The sequence below is a fragment of the Salvia splendens genome, chromosome 2 (assembly GCF_004379255.2).
Source record: "Salvia splendens isolate huo1 chromosome 2, SspV2, whole genome shotgun sequence".
In the NCBI taxonomy this organism is placed as follows: Eukaryota; Viridiplantae; Streptophyta; class Magnoliopsida; order Lamiales; family Lamiaceae; genus Salvia; species Salvia splendens.
The window spans coordinates 36099355-36122512 of NC_056033.1; the positions used below are offsets into that span (position 1 = coordinate 36099355).

Sequence of the window (23158 nt, forward strand, 5' to 3'; positions counted from 1 at the left end):
CATCGTATTGGAGCTTGTAGGCGCTTTTCCCACCGTGATCGGAAGGCTGATAATACCTTCAGGGCGGGTGTCCTCCTGGGCGAAACTTTTTAGAGGAAGTGGAGCCGGACTGAGCCGAGCTGGATCCACTTCCATTTTATCGAAACATTCTTTAAAAAGAATGCTGACCGATGCTCCTGTATCCACAAATACTCTGTGGACCAGTTTGTTTGCCACTCCGGCTTGAATGACAATAGCGTCTTGGTGAGGAGAGATGGCTGGGACGGGATCGGCATCTGAAAATGTAATCACTTCGTCTTTCTTCAGCCTTTTATGTGTTGGCTCCTCTTGATTGGAACCTCTGCGTTCTGCTTTTAGGGACGACTTAGTCTTCCCGGCAGGGAGAGCATCAATAGTCAGGATTACTCCATCGTATTGCGGCTCGTCGTCGTCTTCGGGATCCTCATGCCTTTTCGGATCCTGAGGATTGCAGTTCGCACCTCTCTGCCTTTTGTTCTTTTTCGGCTGCTTGCTTTGGTATTTTTTTAACGTTCCTGTTTTCACAAGGACATCAATACCTGCAGCCAAATCTCGGCACTCCTCGGTATCGTGTCCGTGGGCTTGATGGAAGGAGCAATATTGATCCTGAGGTCGCCGCGCGGCCGATTTCGTCATCCGCTTTGGTCTTTCGAACATATCGGAATGTAGTTCGAAAATTTCCGCTCTTGACTTGTTCAGTGGTACGAACTGAGCGGGTGGCTTCTCGGGATTGAGACGGGGTCCCAATCTGTCTTGCACCGGAGCCCTTTGAATTCTTTCAAATGGAGTCCGGCGAGGATGCCCCCGATCGCTGTGATCGGGCTTCCTTCTGTCTTCTCGGGACGATGAGCTGTCTAACGACCGTTTGAGACGGTCTGCCTCATCGGCCCGGGAGTACTGGTCCGCAATGTCCCACATTTCCTGAGCTGTCTGCGGACCGCACTCAACGAGCTTCCTGTAGAGAGCTCCGGGCAGGATTCCATTTTGGAATGCCGAGATGACAAGCAGATCGTTGAGATCGTCTACTTGCAGGCATTCCTTGTGGAATCTTGTCATGAAGTCGCTGATTTTTTCGTCGCGACCTTGACGAATGGAAAGCAGCTGAGCCGAAGTGATCCGGGCTTCCGCTTTCTGAAAGAACCTCCTGTGGAAAGCATCCATTAGATCTCGGTAGGATCTAATGCTGCCTTGAGGAAGGCTGTCGAACCATCTTCTGGCGTTCCCGACGAGCAGCTCGGGGAACAGCTTGCACATGTGGACCTCATTGAGACCCTGGTTCGCCATATTATATTGATAGCGTCCCAAGAAGTCATGAGGATCCTCCAGCCCGTCATAAGTCATTGACGGTGTCCGGTAGTTCCGCGGCAAAGAAGTTCGGGTGATGTCGTCCGAGAACGGAGTCTTTAATGCTCCGTACATGGCGAACCCGACATCTCTTCGGTGCGGAGGAGATGGAGTTCTCCTGTGGTTCCGGTACCGAGGAGGAACAGGAACATGTCGGGGTTGATGATTCTTTCTCCTGGAAGATACGTCACTACTGCGGTAGTGACTTTCATGTCTGGATGAGGAGGGAGAATCCGCCGTTGTCTTCTCCGGCTGTTGGCTCTTCTGCAGGAAGGTTAAGAACTCCTCCTGCTTCTCGGCCAAGAACAGCTTGACAGCTTCATTTAAATCGGGCTGTTGGGAAGACTCGGTACGACGACTCCTGGAGTGGCTTGTTCCTTCTTCGTGAGAACCGGAGGTAGATGTCTCCCGAGGCCGTTTTTCAGACCTGCGAGCTGGACTAGCTTCCTCACGGTTTTCACGAACGGTATTACGGGTGTTATGTGATCTGGTATGCATTTTTTTGGGGAGGAAAAAGGGTCAAAAATTCGCTTTATCACAAATTTGGTTCTCTGTTTCCCACAGACGGCGCCAGTGATGAATCGGCGAATTTTTGATGGTGATGAATGCTTGTAAAAATAAAGGAAGATCAACACAGAGATTTACGTGGTTCGATTTACTGAGGTAAATCTACATCCACGGGAAGAAAAGAGGGCAGAGTTGTATTGCTTGATCTGTTTTCTACAGCTAACAATACAGACTTGCTATTTGCTATTTTCTCTCTAGAGAGCTTAACAGAAGTTAACAGAAGAAAAAAATCTATCTGACCTAGGTTCTATTTATACATTGAACCAAGATCGTGGCATGCAGCATTTATTAGGTAGTGGATGTCGTGGAGGTCGTGGCGACCTTGCATGGGTCCACTATCCTGCATGAGTTAATGACTGCTTGACACCACTAAATAGATCGTCGGTGTAGCGGAGGTGGAAATCTTGCATGAGTCCACTATCTCCTAGTTCGGTCGAATACTGAGACCGAACTGCTGAATTATTGCCGAGCAGCTTTTGCCGATCTGAGAGTAGAGCTTGATGCCGACCTGAGGGCAGAGCTTGATTGGTTGGCTTTTACCGAGCTGTAGGCTGAGGCCGAACTCTTTGGTTGTGCCGAACTGAACTCTTAGCCGAACTCTTTGGTCATGCCGAACTGATACTCTTTCTTGGGCTTTGTGCTGGCTTGTTTAGTACGTACTCCATCAATAATGTATGTGCAAATGAGGAGATAAAGCAATTAATGAATAATTATTTACTTTTTCAGCGCTGGTTTCGGAAATTTGCTTTGTTAAAAAGCTTCATTAAATTAAATTAATTGTACACTATTATTTTAAAAAGAAAAATCTAAAACGCCGTTGCCGGGGATCGAACCCAGGTCACCCGCGTGACAGGCGGGAATACTTACCACTATACTACAACGACAACTTGGTGTTCTTAATTTCCTGTTGAAATAATTATAATAACGAAGCAACATTAAAAAAAAACAATTGGATGTTCGACTACCCTTTATTCTACCACGTCTTATAGTATATTGTTTGATTTTAAAGTAATGTGTATTTCAAAATACAATAAAATTATACAACATCTAATTACTTTTTTTGACAAATCTTCGAAGTTATTGACAACAATCACAAGAGAAATGATATACTCCATATCTAATTTATTTTCTCGTTCCTTTCGATTACTTAGAATTGAGTGTTTCACTAATTAGTCAAATAAAAACATCATCTGATTTAATAATAAAACATCATCTGATTCTCCAAATAAAAACGGTAAACAAAATTCAACATAGCATCATTTAATAATAAAATTGAAGAAATTGAAACCATTAATCGAATTCTTCAGTCTTCATATAACTGAGGAAAGTCATACAAATGTTACATACTGAATTCAAGAAGCTGGTGTAGATATCAAGTAAAAGACATAAATGATTGCATCAAATAGAACTGAAGTGAGAGCAAGTATTAGGATGAATACTATTTGGATTTAAATCTTTCAACTAGAGCATCCTTGCTAGGTAGGATTCCTTTAACAAAGTTGTCATTGCAATAATCATTCATCCATCTCCATAAATTGGGAAATTTTTCCTCTGTAATGAGTTGAACTCCCTTCACCTCCGATATGATTGGAAGCCAATATCCAATGAAATTGGCGGCAATATCTACAAATCCAATATTCTCACCTCCAAAAAATTTCTTGCCTTTAATTTCATCTTCAAGAAACTTGAGGGCTTCCATTGATTCCTCCTTGGACTTCTCTTGCTCCTCTCCTGTGCTGCAACAAGCTTTCCACGTTGCAATGATGCACTATAAACACAACATAAATATTACTCCACTAAAAAGAAAGGGAAAGAGAGAGTAATTAGTGAAGTGGAGATGTAGTTATAGTACCTTTTCATCAATGAACTTAGCCCAAAAACGAGTCATGGCTCTTTGATAAGGATCCTTGGGAAGAATTGGTGGACCTTCCTGCCAAACTTGATCAATGTACTCAACAATGATCAGTGATTCAGCAATGCCCTTCCCATTATGTATCAAAACAGGCACTTTCTTGTGTACTGGATTGTGTTGTAAGAGAAGGGGTGACTTGTTTTTCACATCCTCTGCTATGGGTTCATATTCAACTCCTTTTAATTTTAGAGCCATTTCCACTCTATTCACATATGGGCTAAACCCCAACCCTCCCAACAACTTCACTTCTCCCATCTCTCTCTCTCTCTCTCTGCTCTTGATCTTTTGATTGAACGGATTTCTGTGGTTTCTTTTACTAGGGGCAATGGAATGTTCTAGGCACTTAGAGAGATTGGTTTGAAAGTTCTAGGCACTTAGGATTGGTTTGAATTTAATAGGCTACTTCATTGATATTACGTGTGAAACAGGGAGTGTGTAATTGACTAATTGTCGACGTGTGCAATGATCTCAGCCACCTTTAATTTATTACTATATCCTAATGAATATGATGTAGCTTAGTGATATTTCCTTTCAGCCTATTTCTCCACCTCCCAATTTAAAATAAAGAGACGGGTGGTTAATAATAATTCTTTCCTAAAATTCAACAAAATTTTAAAGTCATGTCACGTCACGATGAATTTGAACTCGAAATTTTTGACAAACTCTACTTAGAGCATGATACGAGACCCCCGACACCAGACGCAACAGCAGAGCAGCATGCCGAGCTGGAGGCGACAACAGCCGAGCAGCATGCCGAGCTGGAGGCGACAACAGCCGAGCAGCTCGACGCAGCGCTTCCGGAGCCGAGCAGCACGACGCAGCCGAGCAGCACGACGCAATGCGTGAATGACCGAAGTGAAGAATTGATTGTGTCGAAGAGATCCTTGAGGCCGAGAGACAAGCTCAAGGCGCCGAACAAGTTCAAGAGTTAGCCGATTCTTTTTGTTTCCTTTTTATTTCTTTCCTTTTATGTTTTAGTATTTTTGAAACATTAATTTACTTACTGTTGAGTCGGGCATGATTTATAAGCCCCGTTCGGGTTTTCTTTGCGGTTCTTTCCCGGATGAATTAGGATACGTCGAACCGCCCTAGGGTTTCTAGTATAAAATAGGGTATTTCATCAACACATTATTTTTATGAATGAAATATTTTCCCTAAACCTATCTTGTGAAACAAGCAATTATCCTTACGTTTCTTGTTGCTTTGTGGAAGACGTCCACCAAATCAGCAGGGGGTTCGATCAATTGCCGCGAGTTTGTCGTGGAAATTGCTCGTGGTTCCGCCGAGAAGGAAGATCACGGAGCCGTTGCGGAGAACGTCCGTAACATCTGGTGCTTTCATCCCGATTACTCAAGTTTTAGTTAGTTACGCAATCGATGGCGGCGGAATTTCCGCCGGCAGAGTCCTCGTCGGGGCTGCAGTTGGGCCCGACGCGGCAGAGGAATTCGGGCGACGTCGACGGAAGACAACAACACGTCGACCCAGTCACGTTAGGTTTTGCGCAGTTGAACGCGCGATTTGACAAGATGGATCGTCGGGTCGATACCTTGGAACGACGCCCGACGCTGCAGACAGAGGGCCATGAACCTGATTGGGAAGAAGCCGACCACGCGTGGGAGGACCACCGCGGGAAGGGACGGAGCGACCGTGAGGAGTATGACCGCCCCTACCACCATCAGGGTCGGAGCCGTGTTCGACCTTATCGGGGTGGACGCGGCGATCGTTGTGGGGAGGGAGCGCTTCCCGGCCGAGGAAGCCGCCCTGGTCAGCGACGGGGCGACGCAGGGTATGGAATGGGTCGCCGTCGGGATAATTGGGACCTACCACAGCGACACGACGATTGGGACGAGGAGACGTACGAGGAGCGCGGGGTAACCTGCTGGGACCCGCCCCAAAATCGGGAGCGTTTTAGCCGCCAGTCGTCAGATTATTCATCCGGCGTAAAGATGGATGCGCCACACTTTAATGGGGCAGACGCGCCAAACTGGATCTCGCGCGTGCAATACTACTTCGATCACAAGCGGGTTCCGGAGGCTGAGCGCTTGCATTATGTAGTAATGCTATTCGACCCTCCCGCTTCGGAGTGGATATTTAATTATCGGGAGACGAATGGTTTTGTTACTTGGCCAGAGTTTTTGAATGACGTGAGGCATCGATTCGACCCCCAGAGCTTCAGGAACTATACAGGTTTGATCGCCAAGCTGGTTCAGACGACCACCGTGGCTGACTACCACGCGACGTTCGAACGGTATCTCAATAGGGTGACCGATTTATCGGAGTCTGCTTTGATTCCAATCTTTATTCAAGGGCTGAAACAGCCTCTGCAAGAAAAGGTCGAACTACAGAACCCAGAGTCGTTGGCAGAGGCAATGGCCTTAGCGTTGCGTTTGGCCGCAACTCATGATGAGCGACCACAGCACACGTCGACATATCAGCGCCGACCGTGGCCTGGCAAGGAGCAACGAGCCACCCCGGCTCCGGTTTCTAACCAAACCGCCATGCCACAACCACAGGACTCGTTTGTCCGGGAGGCGGACAGATCACGAGCATACCCAATTAGGGTGTCGAATGCGGAAAAAATCGGAGCGAGCCCGTCGAGGGCTCTGTTATCATTGCCCCGAGAAATGGGTCGCGGGCCACGTTTGTAAAGTCAAGTTGCTCTGCTATATGGACGATGAGACGGACGACCCGCACGAGGTCAGTGCGGGAGAACAGCTTCCCGGCGAGGAATTGATTACGGCAGACTTATCACACCTGCACGCCTTAGATGGCCGTGGGAGTTCCAAACCGTTTATTGTCCAGGGGACATTAGGGGACTCTACCGTCCGGGTATTAATTGACACAGGAGCGACACTTGATTTCCTCCATCCACGGATTGCAGAGAGACTCCAATTGGAACTAACTCCAATTAGACCGTTCCGAGTGCTGGTGGGCAACGGGGCATCCCTGCTTTGCACCCATATTTCGCGGGGCACTAAGTTAGCTATGCAGGGTAGCTTATTTGTGGTAGATCTTCACATTCTCGCTCACCATGGACCGGATGTGATATTGGGAATGAACTGGTTGGAATCACTAGGGAAAGTATCGGCAGATTTTGTCAGAAAAACGTTAGAATTTACTCAAGGGGATCGGACGGTATTTTTGCAGGGAGTAATGCCGGGTCCGAGACAGATTTCTCTACACTCGCTGTACACACTAACAACACAGCCAGCAGACCATGAGTTCTATGAAATCGTGCCAATTGACAGGGTTTTCGAGACAGGGGCCACCAAGGACCTAGAAGGCTTTCCTCCTAACCTTCCAGCCGAGATACTGGAGGTATTGACGGCGCACCGGGCGGTGTTCGAGCAGCCTCGCGGCGTCCCCCCGGCCCGCTTATTTGACCACCGGATTCATCTGTTACCAGGGACAAGACCAATTAACGTTCGACCTTACAGATACCCATACTTCCAAAAGACTGAAATTGAAAAACAAGTGCACGATATGTTGGAGCAGGGTATAATTCGCCACAGTCACAGCCCTTTCTCGTCCCCGGTACTGCTGATCCGCAAAAAGGATGGCACTTTTCGCTTTTGCATCGATTACCGTGCCCTCAATAAGGCAACAGTCCCGGATCATTTTCCCATACCTACGGCAGAGGAACTTTTTGATGAGTTGGGCAGTGCGAAATATTTTACAAAGTTGGACCTTCGATCAGGGTATCATCAAATTCGAATGAATGAGGGTGACATCTTTAAGACAGCCTTCAGGACTCATGACGGCCACTTCGAGTTTCTTGTGATGCCTTTCGGCCTCACAAATGCACCCTCCACTTTTCAGGCGGCTATGAATGCCATTTTTCAGCCGCTCCTCAGACAGTGCGTTATCGTCTTCTTCGATGATATCTTGATTTACAGCCCGTCCCTAGAATTGCATGGCCAGCATTTGGAGGCAGTCCTAGAGTTACTCCACGCGAATAGCTTCTTTGTCAAGCTTTCCAAATGCTCATTTTGTAGTGTTTCGGTAGAATACTTGGGGCACATCATTGACAATGGCAAACTCAAGGCTGACCCAACTAAGATAGAAGCAATGACGGCATGGCCTACGCCGGGAACAGTCAGACAGTTACGGGGCTTCTTGGGTTTGACAGGCTATTATCGCCGATTCGTCGCTCACTATGCGACGATAGCCGCCCCGTTGACGGATTTACTTAAAAAAGAGGCGTTTCGATGGTCGTCCGAGGCCGAGACCGCCTTTGCAGCGCTGAAGACGGCAATGACCTCGGCGCCAGTCCTGCAACTACCGAATTTCAGTTTGCCTTTTTGCGTCGAGACGGATGCTTGTGAGGTGGGAATTGGCGCAGTCCTAATGCAGCTAAATCATCCAATCGCGTTCTTTAGTAAGAAATTGGGTCCTCGCAGGAGAGCAGCATCGACGTATCATAAGGAATTATACGCTATTGTGGAGGCAGTGCAAAAGTGGCGTCAATATTTATTGGGGCGTGAGTTCGTTATTCGCACGGACCAAAGGAGTCTAAAGGACTTGTTGCAACAGGTAGTCCAAACTCCGGACCAACAGCTTTATGTCCGGAAACTTATGGGGTACAAATTCGTGATAGAATATAAACGTGGAATCACAAATAAGGCAGCAGACGCCTTGTCCCGCCGACACGACACGTCGGGGGTACAGACCGACGATACCCCCAGGGAGTCGCCTCGCGCCAAGGATGGGACGACAGTAACCGACGACCAGCTGCTCGTTGCGCTGGCCCGACCAGTACCGGATGTAATGCGAGTTCTGCAAGAGGAGACCGCATCACTGCCCGATTTGGTCGAATTAACATCGAAAATCAAGTCTGGTGACGCCCCCCCTCATTTGACGTGGGCGGATGGCCTCATATATTATCATCGTAGGGTGCTTGTGAGTACGGAGTCCAAGACAAAGAGGACATTGCTGAAAGAACACCATTGTGCACCGTCGGCGGGTCACCCGGGCCACGAGAGGACGTTTCGTCTTCTGGCGAGTAGTTTTTATTGGCCAAAAATGCGCAAGGACGTGGTGACATTTGTTAATGAATGTGTGGTGTGTCAATCCACGAAATATTCGACCCGCAAACCAGCGGGTTTATTGCAGCCACTCCCGGTCCCATCGCAAGTGTGGGAAGATGTCTCCATGGATTTCGTCACGGGGCTTCCACAATCCCGCGGGTATACGGTCATCATGGTGGTGGTGGATAGGCTTTCAAAGTATGCTCACTTTGCCCCCCTTCCCACCAAGTTCGACGCTCTCCGAGTAGCGCACCTTTTCGTTAATACAGTGGTGCGGCACCACGGTTTCCCTACGACATTAGTCTCGGATAGAGACTCGGTGTTCCTTAACGCAACCTGGGAGGAAATGATGCGGTTGAATGGGACCAAACTTCACTTCTCCACGGCTTACCATCCGCAGTCGGACGGGCAGACGGAGGTCCGTAACCGGGGTTTGGAGCAGTATTTGCGCGCGTTTGTTTCGGATAAACCCTCGAAATGGACAAATTTTCTCCCGTGGGCGGAGCTCGCTCTCAATTGTTTTCACCATTCCGGGTTGGGCACGTCACCGTATCGCTCTTTGTATGGGAGAGAGCCTCCGTCCCTGGTCGCAGCCCCTCCATCGGCAAAGACACCACCTAACGTCGCAGACATTATCAAGCAGCGAGGGGAGTTATTGGTCACCCTCCGGCGTAACCTTTTGCGCGCCCAGCAGCGTATGGCAGACGTGGCGAACCGGCACCGTCGCCACGTCGAGTTTGAGGTCAGGGATATCGTTTGGCTTAAGCTGCAATCGTACCGACAACATTCGGTTGCGAAGCCACTATCGGCTAAGCTAGCCCCGAGGTTCTATGGGCCTTTTGAAGTGCTGGAGAGGGTTGGCCCAGTAGCCTACAGATTGCGCCTCCCAGATGGAAGTCGGATCCACAATGTGTTTCACGTAAGTCTATTGCGGGAGTTTGTGGCGGGGGAAGGTGATGTAGACGGGGTGAAACTCCCTCCGGAGTTCGTTGGGAATAGGCCGGTGGCACGGCCAGTAGCGTTGCTGGAAGAACGCGTTAGTTGGCGCGAGGGCCGACCAGAGAAGCAATGCCTGGTGCAGTGGGAAGATGATGCGTTCACGCCAACGTGGGAGCCGGTTGAGGCGATTGGTAGGCAGTTCCCGGAGGTTCGCCTTGTGGACAAGGCGATTTTTAACGGAGGGGGGGTTGATACGAGACCCCCGACACCAGACGCAACAGCAGAGCAGCATGCCGAGCTGGAGGCGACAACAGCCGAGCAGCATGCCGAGCTGGAGGCGACAACAGCCGAGCAGCTCGACGCAGCGCTTCCGGAGCCGAGCAGCACGACGCAGCCGAGCAGCACGACGCAATGCGTGAATGACCGAAGTGAAGAATTGATTGTGTCGAAGAGATCCTTGAGGCCGAGAGACAAGCTCAAGGCGCCGAACAAGTTCAAGAGTTAGCCGATTCTTTTTGTTTCCTTTTTATTTCTTTCCTTTTATGTTTTAGTATTTTTGAAACATTAATTTACTTACTGTTGAGTCGGGCCTGATTTATAAGCCCCGTTCGGGTTTTCTTTGCGGTTCTTTCCCGGATGAATTAGGATACGTCGAACCGCCCTAGGGTTTCTAGTATAAAATAGGGTATTTCATCAACACATTATTTTTATGAATGAAATATTTTCCCTAAACCTATCTTGTGAAACAAGCAATTATCCTTACGTTTCTTGTTGCTTTGTGGAAGACGTCCACCAAATCAGCAGGGGGTTCGATCAATTGCCGCGAGTTTGTCGTGGAAATTGCTCGTGGTTCCGCCGAGAAGGAAGATCACGGAGCCGTTGCGGAGAACGTCCGTAACAGAGCATCTCCAGTAACGGAGTCAAAATCGCGACGCCGATTTTTCGCCGACGCCGGTTCTGAGGCCGAACCATTGGAACCGGCGTCGGCGAAATCGGCGTCAAAATCGGCGTGACCATGCCGATTCGCGCGCTGACGCCGGTTCCGACGCCGATCCTCACGGCGCCATTGTGGGTCCCGGATCGGCGTCAAACCGGCGTCAGATTTTATTTTTTATTTTTTTTCTTTTGAAAACACTATATATACGCGCTTTGAACGTCATTTTCATTCGTACCACTTGTTTTAACGAGTACTCTCTCTACCTTACTTTCTGTTCAAGATCAATAACGAGCAATGGAGAACAACTACGAAGGTACTCCAGTGACTCCCGGGGGATGGTCTAAGACTCCCCCACCTCCCGGTGTAGGGTCTCAGACGGCCCCGACTCCCGGGGTAGGGTCCCATACTTCCCCGGCTCCTGGGGGGTGGTTGGCCTCCGATGACCGGGTACTACAACATGTACCCGTGGCAGCAGATGATGCCGGGGTGGGCACCCGGCATGCAGCCCCCTATGCAGATGATGCCGGGGTGGGCACCCGGGATGTAGCCACCGGCGCAGCAGATGATGGATAGGTAGTGTGAAGGCTATGTGAGGGCTATTTGATGTCCAGTTGATGTGGCAAGCTGATGTGGCAGGAGAATTGTAGTGATGATGATGTGGCAGTGTGAAGGCTATGTGAGGGCTATTTGACGTCCAGTCTTACTGGAGATGCTCTTATTAGACCAACAAACACATGCTCTCTCTATCCTTCTATTAATTGTCTACTTTCATTGTTTATAATTGTTAGCATTATTAACTGATCAAGGCATGTGCGTATGGTGGAGCTGCAGCTTGATCAAGGAGAAAGGAAGACAGCTTGATCAAGGAGAAAGGAAGACAGCCGTTAGAGGCGGTTACGAACTAACTCAACAAACTTTTGTGAAGATCTCTAGTTTGTTTACTCATTGTAGCAGAGTTAGAAATCAGTTGTGTACATTCACTTCTCAATCAATAAGAGTTTTTCCATTCGGTTTCTCAAAGAAAGTGTTCATCTTCTTCAACTTGTGTTCTTATCTTTTCTTCTTCGTTTATGCAATCTTTCAACAATTGGCGCCGTCTGTGGGAAACGATCAAGAAGCATAGAAAGATGGTTGCGCGTATGGAGGCTGAAAAATTCACGGGCAAGAATGACTACGGCTTATGGAAAATGAAGATGCGAGCCGTTCTTGGGCAGCAGGGCTTGGCTGCTGCTCTCACCCCAGCCGACGCAGATTCGAAGGGAAAGGCTCCTGCCCTCGACAAGAAGGCTTAGGCTAAGCACGATGAAATGCTCCTTAAAGCGCATAGTGTTGTGATATTGTTCCTAGGAGACAAAGTGTTGAGGGAGGTGCAGGCCGAGACAACCACAGCTGGAATCTTGAAGAAACTTGATGAGGTATATCTGGCTAAGTCCTTGGCTAACCGTTTATATATGAAGAGAAGGCTTTATTCATATAGTTTCTTGGAAGATAAGTCAATTCTTGAGCAGCTAGAGGACTTCTGCAAATCTATAGATGATCTTGAGGCTGTTGATGTGAAGATTGGTGATGAAGATAAAGCCATCTTAGTACTCAATGTCCTTCCCAATTCGTATGATCAGATGAGGGATGTCATATTGTATGGAAGAGACAAGCAGATCACTTTTGCTGAGGTTTATGCCGCGCTCATGGCCAAGGAATTACAAAAGGGAGCAGTTACTAGATCTGATCCACAGCCAGAGTCTCTGAACATCAAGAAATTCAGTAAGAAGAAGTTTAAGAAGAAGAAGAATAGAGTATCTAAGGCTGAGTTTTCTGGAGTTAAAGAACTCGTTCTTGCCATTGGTGCAAGAAGTCAGGGCATTTGAAACGAGACTGCTATGCATGGAAGAAGAAGCAGGCCAGTGAAGGGAACTCTCACTCAAATAATGTGAATGGTGAAGCTGATGAGGTGCCTGAGGTGATGAATATGACAGATAAATGTGAGAAAGGATTCTGGATCATGGATTTCGGTTACTCATTTCATATGTGTCCCACAAGAGAATGGTTTCAGAAGTTGAAGGAGACACATGGTACTGTGCTCCTAGGAAATAATCAGACCTGCTGCATCATAGGGGTTGGAGACATCATGTTGAGGGTTGATGATGGATCTATCAAGGTGTTGTCAGAGGTTAGATACATTCCTGAAGTCAAAAGGAACTTGATATCTCTGGGAACTCTGGAGAATAAGGGATATTCTTTCATATCAGAGAATGGTGAGATGAAAATGTGCAAAAATTCTCAAGTAAAGATGACTGCAAGAATGAATGGAAGCTTGTATTATCTTCAGGCAGCAGTCATTGAAGGTGAGTCACATTCAATAAACATACCAGATTTAAAGACTTGGCATCAAAGATTAGGACATTCTGCAGAGGGAAGCTTGAAGGCTCTGATCAAGAATGGCTTGATAGAAGCCAGTGGAGGGGAAACAATGGAAGTTTTTGAGGATTGCCTACTGGGAAAGTCAAAGAAGCAGAGCTTTCCAACAGGTAAACACATATCCACATCTCCTCTAGACTATGTACATTCAGATCTCTGGGGCCTTGCACCAGTCAAGAGTTTAGGTAGAGGGAGGTATTATATGTCTATTATTGATGATTGGTCAAGGAAAGTCTGGGTATACATATTGAAAGAGAAGTCTGATGCATTCAAGACCTTCAGAGATTGGTGTAAAGAAATGAGAAATGAAAAAGGCTCAGGACCAAAGGTTTTGAGAACAGACAATGAACTGGAGTATTTGTCCAAGGAATTTGACCTCTTTTGTCAAGAAAAGGGGATTAAAAGGCACAAAACTGTCCCAGCAAATCCTCAGCAGAATGAGATTGCTGAGAGAATGAATAGAACCTTGCTCGAAAGAGTAAGATGTATGCTCAGTTCTTCTGGTGTTGGCAGACATTTCTGGGTTGAAGCAGTCTTTATTGCTGCTTACTTAATTAACAAATGCCCATCATCTGGGATATGTGGAGTAGTTCCAGATGAAAGATGGTATGATGGAAGATCAGATTATAGTAGACTGATGCCATTTGGTTGTAAAGCCTTTGCACACCAGAAGCAAGGCAAATTGAATCCTAGGGCCCTCAGATGCATTATGCTAGGATACCAGAAGGGTGTGAAGGGATATAGGCTTTGGTGTCTAGAACCTGGTAATCAATAGATATTGGTGAGCAGGGATATGGTCTTCATTGAGCACAAAATGCCTTTTCTGGATAAGAAAGATCAAGTTGAAGCTGAAACTGCTTCTGAGGTAGTGAATGATGATGCTCACTTTGAGGTGGAGAATGCTCATGCTGGTGGAGATAAATATGATAATCTCTCTGATCTCCCAAATTTTAATAATGATGATGGTCAAAGTGAGATCACTATTCCAACAAGAGGAAACACAGATGATGAAAGCACGGATCATGTTCAGACAGAAGCCTCAAATACTCAAGGAAATCTCAATGATTATCAGTTGGCTAGGGACAGGACTAGAAGAACAAATGTCAGACCTCCAGCCAGATTTAGAGACACTGAGATGCTATTTTATGCCCTTCACATAGCTGAGCAACTGGAATACTCAGAGCCTAGTTCTTATGTAGAGGTCATTTCTAGTCCAGAATCAAGACAGTGGATTCAAGCCATGAAGGAGGAGATTGACGCTCTTCTCAAGAATAAAACATGGGTACTTGTTGATAAAGCATAATTCAGGAAAGTGATAGGCTGCAAATGGGTGTTTAAGAAGAAAATTGAGGCAGCCCAAGCAGACAACATCAGATTCAAGGCAAGGTTGGTGGCCAAGGGCTTCAATCAACAAGAAGGAGTTGACTTCAATAAAATATTCTCACCAGTTGTGAAGTTGATGGCTGTAGCAGCACAGAGAGATTGGGAGCTGGAGCAGCTTGATGCCAAGACTGCCTTCTTGAATGGGGATCTTGAAGAAACTATCTACATGGCACAACCCCAGGGCTTTGAGGTCCCTGGATCAGAAGGAAAGGTTTGCATGCTCAAAAAGAGCTTGTATGGTTTCAAACAAAGCAGTAGACAGTGGTACTTGAAGTTTGGAGAAAATCTGTCTAAGCTTGGATTTTGTAGATCCCTATATGATAGTCGCATCTTTGTGAAGAATCAGAAGAACAAGGAGCCCATATATCTCCTATCGTATGTAGATGATATGTTGATATCAGGGAAGGATATCAATGAGATAAGAAAGATCAAGAGCCAGTTAAGTGCCATTTTTTAAATGAAAGATCTTGGAGCTGCCAAAAGAATACTAGGCATGGATATAGTCATAGATAGAGGTAAGGGGAAGCTGTGGCTTTTCCAAACTGACTACATCAACAAGTTTTTGAAGAAATTCAAGGTTGAAAATATGAAGAGTACAACTACTCCTCTGGCAGTTCATTTCAAGCTGACAAGAGATCACAAACCAAAAGATGAGGTGGAGAAGAAAGAAATGGAACTGATTCCCTATTCCAATATAGTTGGAAGTATGATGTACATGATGATTTGTACACGGCCGGACATTGCTCATGCTATAAGCTCTACAAGTAGATACATCGTTGATTATGGGATGCAGCACTGGAGTGCTTTGAAATGGATAATGAGATATCTAAATGGAGCACACAATCTTGGAATCCTATTCACATCAGAAGGTGGAGTTGAAGGGGATCCTCTGGTTGGATATTGTGACTTAGATTACGCAGCCAATGTTGATACTAGAAGGTCTCAGACAGGCTATGTTTTCACTTTGTATGGTTCGACTATTTGCTGGAAATCAAGTTTGCAGAGTGTAGTGGCTTTGTCTACTACAGAGGCCGAGTATATGGCTCTCACTTCAGTCGTGAAAGAGAGTAAATGGTTGCTTGGATTGATCTCAGAGTTTGGCATAGATCAGAAGTCAGTTGTTGTTCACTGTGACAACAATGGGGCGATTTGCTTGGCTAGGCATCAAATGTTTCATGAGCGTAGCAAGCACTTCGACGTTCAGCTCCATTTCATTAGAGATGAAGTTGAGAGTGGGAGGATTAAGGTGATAAAAATTGACACGGCCCACAACCCTGCAAACATGCTCACCAAGCCGTTGAGCAAAGATAAGTTTGAGTATTGTTGTAGGCTAGTCAACTTGTACACAGTGAAGTTTTGAGAATATCAAGCCATGACCAGCCAAGGTGGAGATTGTTAGCATTATTGGCTGATCAAGGCATGTGCGTACGGTGGAGCTGCAGCTTGATCAAGGAGAAAGGAAGACAACTTGATCAAGGAGAAAGCAAAATAGCCGTTGGAGGCGGTTACGAACTAACTCAACAAACTTTTGTGAAGATCTCTTTCACTTAAGTTCTAGTATAAGTAGTTAGTTTGTTTACTCATTGTAGCAGAGTTAGAAATCAGTTGTGTACATTCACTTCTCAATCAATAAGAGTTTTTCCATTCGATTTCTCAAAGAAAGTGTTCATCTTTTTTTTTTTTTTTTAATTGAACTCCCTCTTTCATTATATCTTGCACATCAAAAAAAGGATAAATTATAGTACTCCACTACTACAATATTATGAGGTTTATCTATTTATAGAAAAGGGAACAAATGAAGTTTACTCGGCTACAGTTACAAAATATTGACTGCGGCTAAGAGAAGCTGGCGTTTTGATATAATAACTGTCACCAAACATCTGGTTTCTTCATTATGAGGAGCACTGCTTAATATATTTATGCCTTAATAAGTTACATGTATTTAGGTCTTAATAGTACAGAGATCCCTGCCACCGATTTCTCAGTTGTGTACATTCGTTTCTGCAATCTTTCAACAATAATAAATGGTAAGTAGGCTTCACATTCCACTGACTTCTTTTACTCACATTTTATTTTAAATTAATATATAAAAGTAGAACTCATATTCTTTTTAATTCATTTTCTTTTATATTTCTTCAAATTCGCATTAGAATCAAAATGAATAATTATTGAAGAACGGATGAAAGTATCTTAGTATTATGTTCTAGCTAAGGGTGCTATTATGGTGGGCCAGAATATCGATCTATAAATGTACAGTCGAATTCATAAGGCCACCCGCAACGCGTCCCTTAGCCGTCACTTATCTCGTCCCAGAGGGACGAGACGGATAAGAGACGGCGTTGCAGCCTTCCGTCTCCATCCCGTCACGGAGAAACGCCCGTCCCGAAGGGACAGCTCGCGAGACGTCTCACCACGCGCGTTGACGATGTGGCGAGCTCCGGTTCGTCCGTGACGCCCACTCGTCGACCTGCGAGTGGGCGTCGTTTTTATCCGAAAAAATATTTTTTTTGTTTTTTTTTTAAAATTCAGAAAAAATTCAAAAATTAAAAAAAAATCCCAAAAAATATACTAGCCGTTTATAGGCATTTTTTGCAAATTTTTAATTTTTTTAATTTTTTAAGCCTCCAATATCTTCTATAAATATCAAATCATTCCCACAAATTAATCCACCATAAAAAATATGTTTTTTTATTTAAATTATGTATTTTTAATTGTTTTAGGATTTTGTTAATGGGGTTTTTAATTTTTTTAGATTTTTATGTTGTAATTTTATTTTATTTTTAATGATGTGTGTTTTTATTAATTGAATTTGTTGGAAATAAAAATAAAAAATGAAATTGAATGAATAGTAATTTAAGGGACGGTTAAGGGACAGATAAGAGATGAAGGGTTGCAGGTTCCGTCCCTTAGTTAAGAGATGGAGTAAAAAAGTACAATGGAGTCCATGAATAGTAATTTAAGGGACGGTTAAAGGACGGATAAGTGACAGTGTTGTGGATGACTTAACCATGCTAAATTTGTCACCCTAAAAATTGGGTAGGGCCTGTCTTAGGTAGCCTAATTCATTGATGCCCACAACCGAACCATAAAACTGCTTATTCATCTGAAAAATGGATTCAACACAGTTTTACAAATCGTCGAGTCGTCGGAATAAATGTACATATTTATACGAGAAATGATAGTACATCGCAAAATAATTTACTAGTATAAAATAATGATCTACACGGTCTTCAACCATTTTTTTAGCTTTGAATTAAATCTCTATGAAAGTTTAACGTTAAAAAAGTTATGTCCCCAATTTTCAAAATTCAACTGAAAACAAAGGTTGAAAGCCACAGTTGTTTTAGAAGGATTCAAAATTTAAACATATGTAACAAAAAATTTGAACACGAGGTATAAGCGTGCGTCACTATTAATAAAATGACCATGTTGTGGAATGTAGCACCATTCATAATAAACCTTAATTAAATAATAACCTCCGTCATCCCAATATTACAACTATTTTTTGTTTCAGATTTCCATCTACTTTAATATCTACCCACATTCATTCACCCTTAAATTTTATTTTTTTGTTAAATAAACTTCTGTCGTAGTTGCCAAAAACTATATCTCACGTGAGTGGAGAAGAAGTCCACCACATCTGAGAAAAGCAGGAAAAAGGAAAGTGATATGAAATATGAATAACCGAAAGAAGAAATTTTGATATGCTTTTCATGAACTGAAAAAGTAGTGTACATTTTATTTTTCGATAATTAAAAAATAATAATTAAGCGACATTTCTGAAAAATAAAGTAAACCTTTCCTAGGGACAATATACGACTTTTGAGAAGTTATAATTTATTATCCTAGATAAACAACACAAGATGATTTAATTAAAGGAAAATAAAGAGATCCAAACTGTTTGATTTCTCGTTAGTTTAAATGAATAAGTCCCAGATAAAGAGCCTTCATCTCCATATCTCTTTATGAAAGGCTCTAAACTCAATTCAAAATTTGAAAAGAAACTACTCTACTTATAACTTTATTATACACCTCAACGGTTATGAAAGGAAAACTATTAGGCGATACTCCACTATTCTTTTTCTCCTAAATTTTATCTTCTAATATATTTGTAAAATCACAAAATATACAGATACATATGTTTACTAATCTCCCGAATTTCCAATTTTGTAATTTATGAGTAAAAAAAAGCAACATGGTACATTAGTTATTTATGAATCCTCAATTGCAACTAATACCTTGACCCAATTTTGTGGCATGTCCCTATCAGTTTACCATCTTATTAGAGCAAAATCAAGGGACTAGGATACTCCTAATTTTTCGTATGATGGAGATAGAATGAATAGGGAAGGCCAACATGATTTTCACCACCTACTCCTATTGATTGAAATCTACTAACATCCGTTTTTTTTTTTTTGGTCTCAAGTGAGAACTTTTAGCACAATCAAGAATTAATCAATAATCAGTATACTGTTAAAAACAATTATATAGGGTTAATTGCAAAAATATTAACGAACATTAACTTAATTTTAATTTTCAAATGTTCTATCTATCTACTCCGTTTTATAATCATCATTGTCATGTTTACCTGTAAATTTCATAAATAGAAAAAACACCACTTTCTTTTGACTTGCTCTTTAATTTAGGCTGCAATTGTGACATTATTAGTTTATTACGGCCGGAAGTCTTGAACATATGTTTTAACTTTTTACTGATTTCTTATGTTTAGCCTTTAGGTTCTAAATGTTTAATACTCCCCTCGTCCCATAATAAAACTTTACATGTTCTAAACCTGAGACATTAAATTGCCACTGTTTCACAAGTTAGGTCATATTATAAATACTAGTACTACTAGTCATTATGAAACGTAAAGATCAAACATAAAACTATTAGAAAAACAAGAATAAATAAAAATAATACTAAGAAAAAAGAAAATTAAGAAAAAGTAAAAGAAATCGCCGTTGCCGGGGATCGAACCCGGGTCACCCGCGTGACAGGCGGGAATACTTAGGCCATCCACAACGCTGTTCCTATACCGTTCCTATACCGTTCCTTAAACCACTATTTGAGGGCCCCACTGTACTTTTTTACTCCATTCCTTAACTAAGGAACGGAACCTGCAACCCTCCGTTCCTTAACCGTTCCTTAACCGTTCCTTAAATTACTATTCATTCTATTTCAATTTTTATTTTTATTTCCAACTAAATTAAATTAAATAAACACACTTTATTAAAAAACAAACATACTTTATTAAAAAACAAACATACTTCATTAAAAAACACACAATATTAAAAAAAATTACAACTTAAACGTGGGAAAATAAAAAAACTACTCCGCCGGCGAATCATCCTCCGGAGGCGGTCGAGGTTTAGGGGGAGGGGGAAGACCAAGTAGTCCTGCCATATGCACAATTCCGTTCCACCAGGCCGTGTATTGGGCGTACGAGAAGCGGGAAGTGTCCGCCATTGTGGCGGTTATGTACGCCACCATAAGTGTGTTCGAGCCTCCTTGTGAGCCCGATCCCGAGGCCGACTGGCTTGATTCTCCTCGGCCCTTCCTCGCTCTAGCCGCTTTCGCCGCCTTCGTCCCTTGCGGACGACGGCGCCCACGGCTAGATCCCTCGTACTCGGCGGCCGTAACCCCAACCTCCTGCGTGCCACGATCACTGGGCACATCGGTGTCACCAGACGAGTACTGGCCGCTCGTCGTGTGCTTCGTCCGCTTTGAGGTTGATCCCGAGCTGGAGCGGACACCACCGGCCCACCTTTCCTCGTCCTTGACGAGCTGCCAAATATCAACATATTTGAACTGTACACCGGTGTCCTGGTGGAAGGCGCGCATAGCCGCCCTCAGTATGTCGGCGCCCGAAGCTCCGCTTTGGTAGTGCGCCGCTTCGGTGGAGTATATCCCGCAGAATTTTTTGACCTGTAAATCGACTCGGCCAAAGTGAGCACGAAGCATTGTATATTTGCGCTTCCGGGCCCCTTTCGGCTTAGTCTCGTGGTAGACATCACGGACCTTTTCCCAGAAGCACTTGGCGGCTTGTTGGTTGCCGACGATGGGATCATATGAGACGGTGAGCCAGGCGGTGTACACCGCCTTTGTTTCTTCGTTGGTGTAGGGATGCCGGCCCAGATCCTCCGGCTCCTCCTCCTCATCCTCCTCGGGTGCCTCAGACGCAGCCCTGTAGCTTCCACCGCCTCGGCCTCCTCCCTGAGTGGGTTCAACGGGGATATCCTCCCGAATCTGGGACAAACCCTGGGAAAGCCGCGAGCCGGAGCCTCGAGCGTAGGCATCCACATCGAAAGTGGGTGGTTGGTACCCACCCGGCGTCGCCGACCCCTGCGTGCCCGGCGTCGATGACCCAGAACCACCAAGTGTGTTGTACATGGTCTCCCAATCGCCGAACGCGTTGAGATCCCACCCTCCGGCGCCGCCACCACCGTAATTGCCGTCGCCGGACATTTTTTGAAGAGATAGAATATGAAAATTGGAGAGAAATTGATGTTGATGTAGGAAGAATAGATGTGTAGTTGTGTATAAAATGAATGAATTAGGTGTATTTATAGAATAAGAAAATAAAAATAAAAATTAAAAAAATTAAGAAAAAGTTAAAAAAAACGGTAATGTTACCGTTTAAAAAAAAATTTTTTTAAAAATTCGATTTTTATAAAAAAAAAAATAATTATTGCGTCATTGCTGACGTGTCCCACTCGCGGGCCGGCGAGTGGGAAGCACGCACGCACGGGGATCGGCCACGTCGCCCAGGCGCGTGGCGGCTTGTTCCGTGCCGCGTTACGTGCCGTCGGCACCCGGCACGGAATGGGAACGAGACGGGAGCGGAATGCAGCGCCGCAACGCGTTCCGCGGCGAAACCGTTCCGGCGGAACGGCACGCGGAACGGTTTCGGCACGCGTTGCGGGTGCTCTTACCACTATACTACAACGACTTGATGCTTGTTTGTTTTCCTATTATTGTAAAAAGTAAACATTCAATAATATTTATAAATAATAGTAATTCCAGCTTTAACAATTTAGTTGTACTAGTACTTAGAACTGTAAACTAGATAGCATTCCAATCTCGAAAAATTCATCCTTTGCATAATTGCATGGTTCAAATATTTAGTTGCGAGAAGATTAGTATGTGATAGACTTGTAAAATGTGTTATGTATGATTTAGGATATAACCAGACAATAGCTCTAGAAAAATATCGTATCGACAAAAAAGTATTAAAAAGAACAAAAGAGAACTTGTCGACCGTAATATAACTCAAAAAGAAATTAAAAGAAGAAAGAATTACATAAAAAATTGAAACTGTAAATAATTAAGATTCAAATAACTGATCAAAATCATAGAAATCGTGACCAAAGAAGTTATTGTAGATATAATCTTAAAGCATAAAAGATTGCATCATATATTAGTAGAAGTACTTACTAGTCGACTAGGATGAACTAATTTTAAGCCTAAATGATAGTCTTTCAAGTAGAGCATCCTTGTTAGGTAGGATTTCCTTAACAAAGCTGTCACTACAATACTCACTCGCCCATCTCCACAAATTGGGAAAACTTTCCTCTGTCATGATCATGATCATGATTTGGACTCCCTTCAACTCCTAAATGATTGGTAGCCAATATCCAATGAAATTAGCAGCAATATCCACAAATCCAATATTGTCACCACCCAAAAAAATTCTTGCCTTTGATTTCATCTTCAAGAAACTTGAGGGCTTCTATTGATTCCTCCTTTGCCTTCTCTTGCTCCTCATCTATGTATTCAAGAATTACCATATATTCAACAATAGGTTTGCCATTGTGTAGCAAAACTGGCACCTTTTTATGAATTGGATTGTGTTGCAGAAGAGGTGATTTGTTTTTAAGATCCTCTTCAATATAATAATATTCCACACCTTTCATTTTGAGAGCCATTTCTACTTTCCTTGTATATGGGCTAGACCAACATCCAATCACCTTCACTTCTGCCATATTTTGATGTGTCTTTGTTTGGAATACTTGATTTTGGTATTGGTTGATGAGCTATTCTTATAGATTTGGCTGAAATTGTTCAACAAGATAGATTGGGATTAAAAAAAATTGAATCGGATCCTTGCAATTAAGATAGCCAGATCTTATGTTAATTTTTATTAATTGATCGATTGATAATATAGTTTTAGCGTGTGACATGTGATCTAGTTGAAGAAGACAACTAGGTAAATAGTCCTATAATATTTTTTTTCAAAATTTTAAATAAAAATTACATTCAAAATACCATGCTTCTCATCTGACATCTCATATATATAAGGTGTTGACTTTCTTGAACTAGTATCATAAAGGGTCGAGTATATATATGAACTATTTTTAAATTTATATTTATTTCATTTACTATTTTTCATTTTTTCCTCCTCTTTCTTAATTGTCCAGCATTCCATTTTCTAGTTTTTTCTTCATTTATTGTTTAATTGGGTAAAATATAACCCTAAATATCAATATGCATGTGTCATGTGATCTAGTTGGAGAAGAAAACTAGGTACGTAGTACCATAATCTTTTTTAAAAAAATTGAAATGAAACTTCGTGAAACTGTGCATATATAATCTCAGCAAGCTAGTATAAGGTTTTAA

General features: G+C 43.7%; 1 protein-coding gene, 1 non-coding gene and 1 pseudogene across 2 annotated transcripts; all 3 read right to left on the minus strand.

Moving 5' to 3' along the window:
- Nucleotides 1-2741: 2741 nt before the first annotated feature.
- On the minus strand, nt 2742-2813 carry TRNAD-GUC. Its single transcript has one exon. It is a non-coding gene; the product is annotated as a tRNA-Asp (tRNA).
- Nucleotides 2814-3219: 406 nt separating this feature from the next.
- LOC121792520 (glutathione S-transferase U8-like) lies at nt 3220-4200 on the minus strand. Its single transcript, XM_042190501.1, has 2 exons — nt 3782-4200; nt 3220-3697 (listed from the first exon to the last, which is right to left on the minus strand). Exons 1-2 carry the CDS (start codon nt 4094-4096, stop codon nt 3368-3370), a joined length of 645 nt encoding a protein of 214 aa, XP_042046435.1. The 5' UTR covers nt 4097-4200; the 3' UTR covers nt 3220-3367.
- A 17409-nt stretch (nt 4201-21609) lies between these two features.
- Nucleotides 21610-22541, minus strand: LOC121792532 (annotated as a pseudogene).
- Nucleotides 22542-23158: the final 617 nt, after the last annotated feature.

Bases quoted from the DNA above. Each gene is read 5' to 3' on its own strand.
- LOC121792520 (XM_042190501.1), bottom strand. From the start codon at position 4,096: ATGGGAGAAGTGAAGTTGTTGGGAGGGTTGGGGTTTAGCCCATATGTG. The intron at 3,698-3,781 runs GTACTATAACTA...TTGTGTTTATAG, and splicing joins CTAAGTTCATTGATGAAAAG to TGCATCATTGCAACGTGGAA.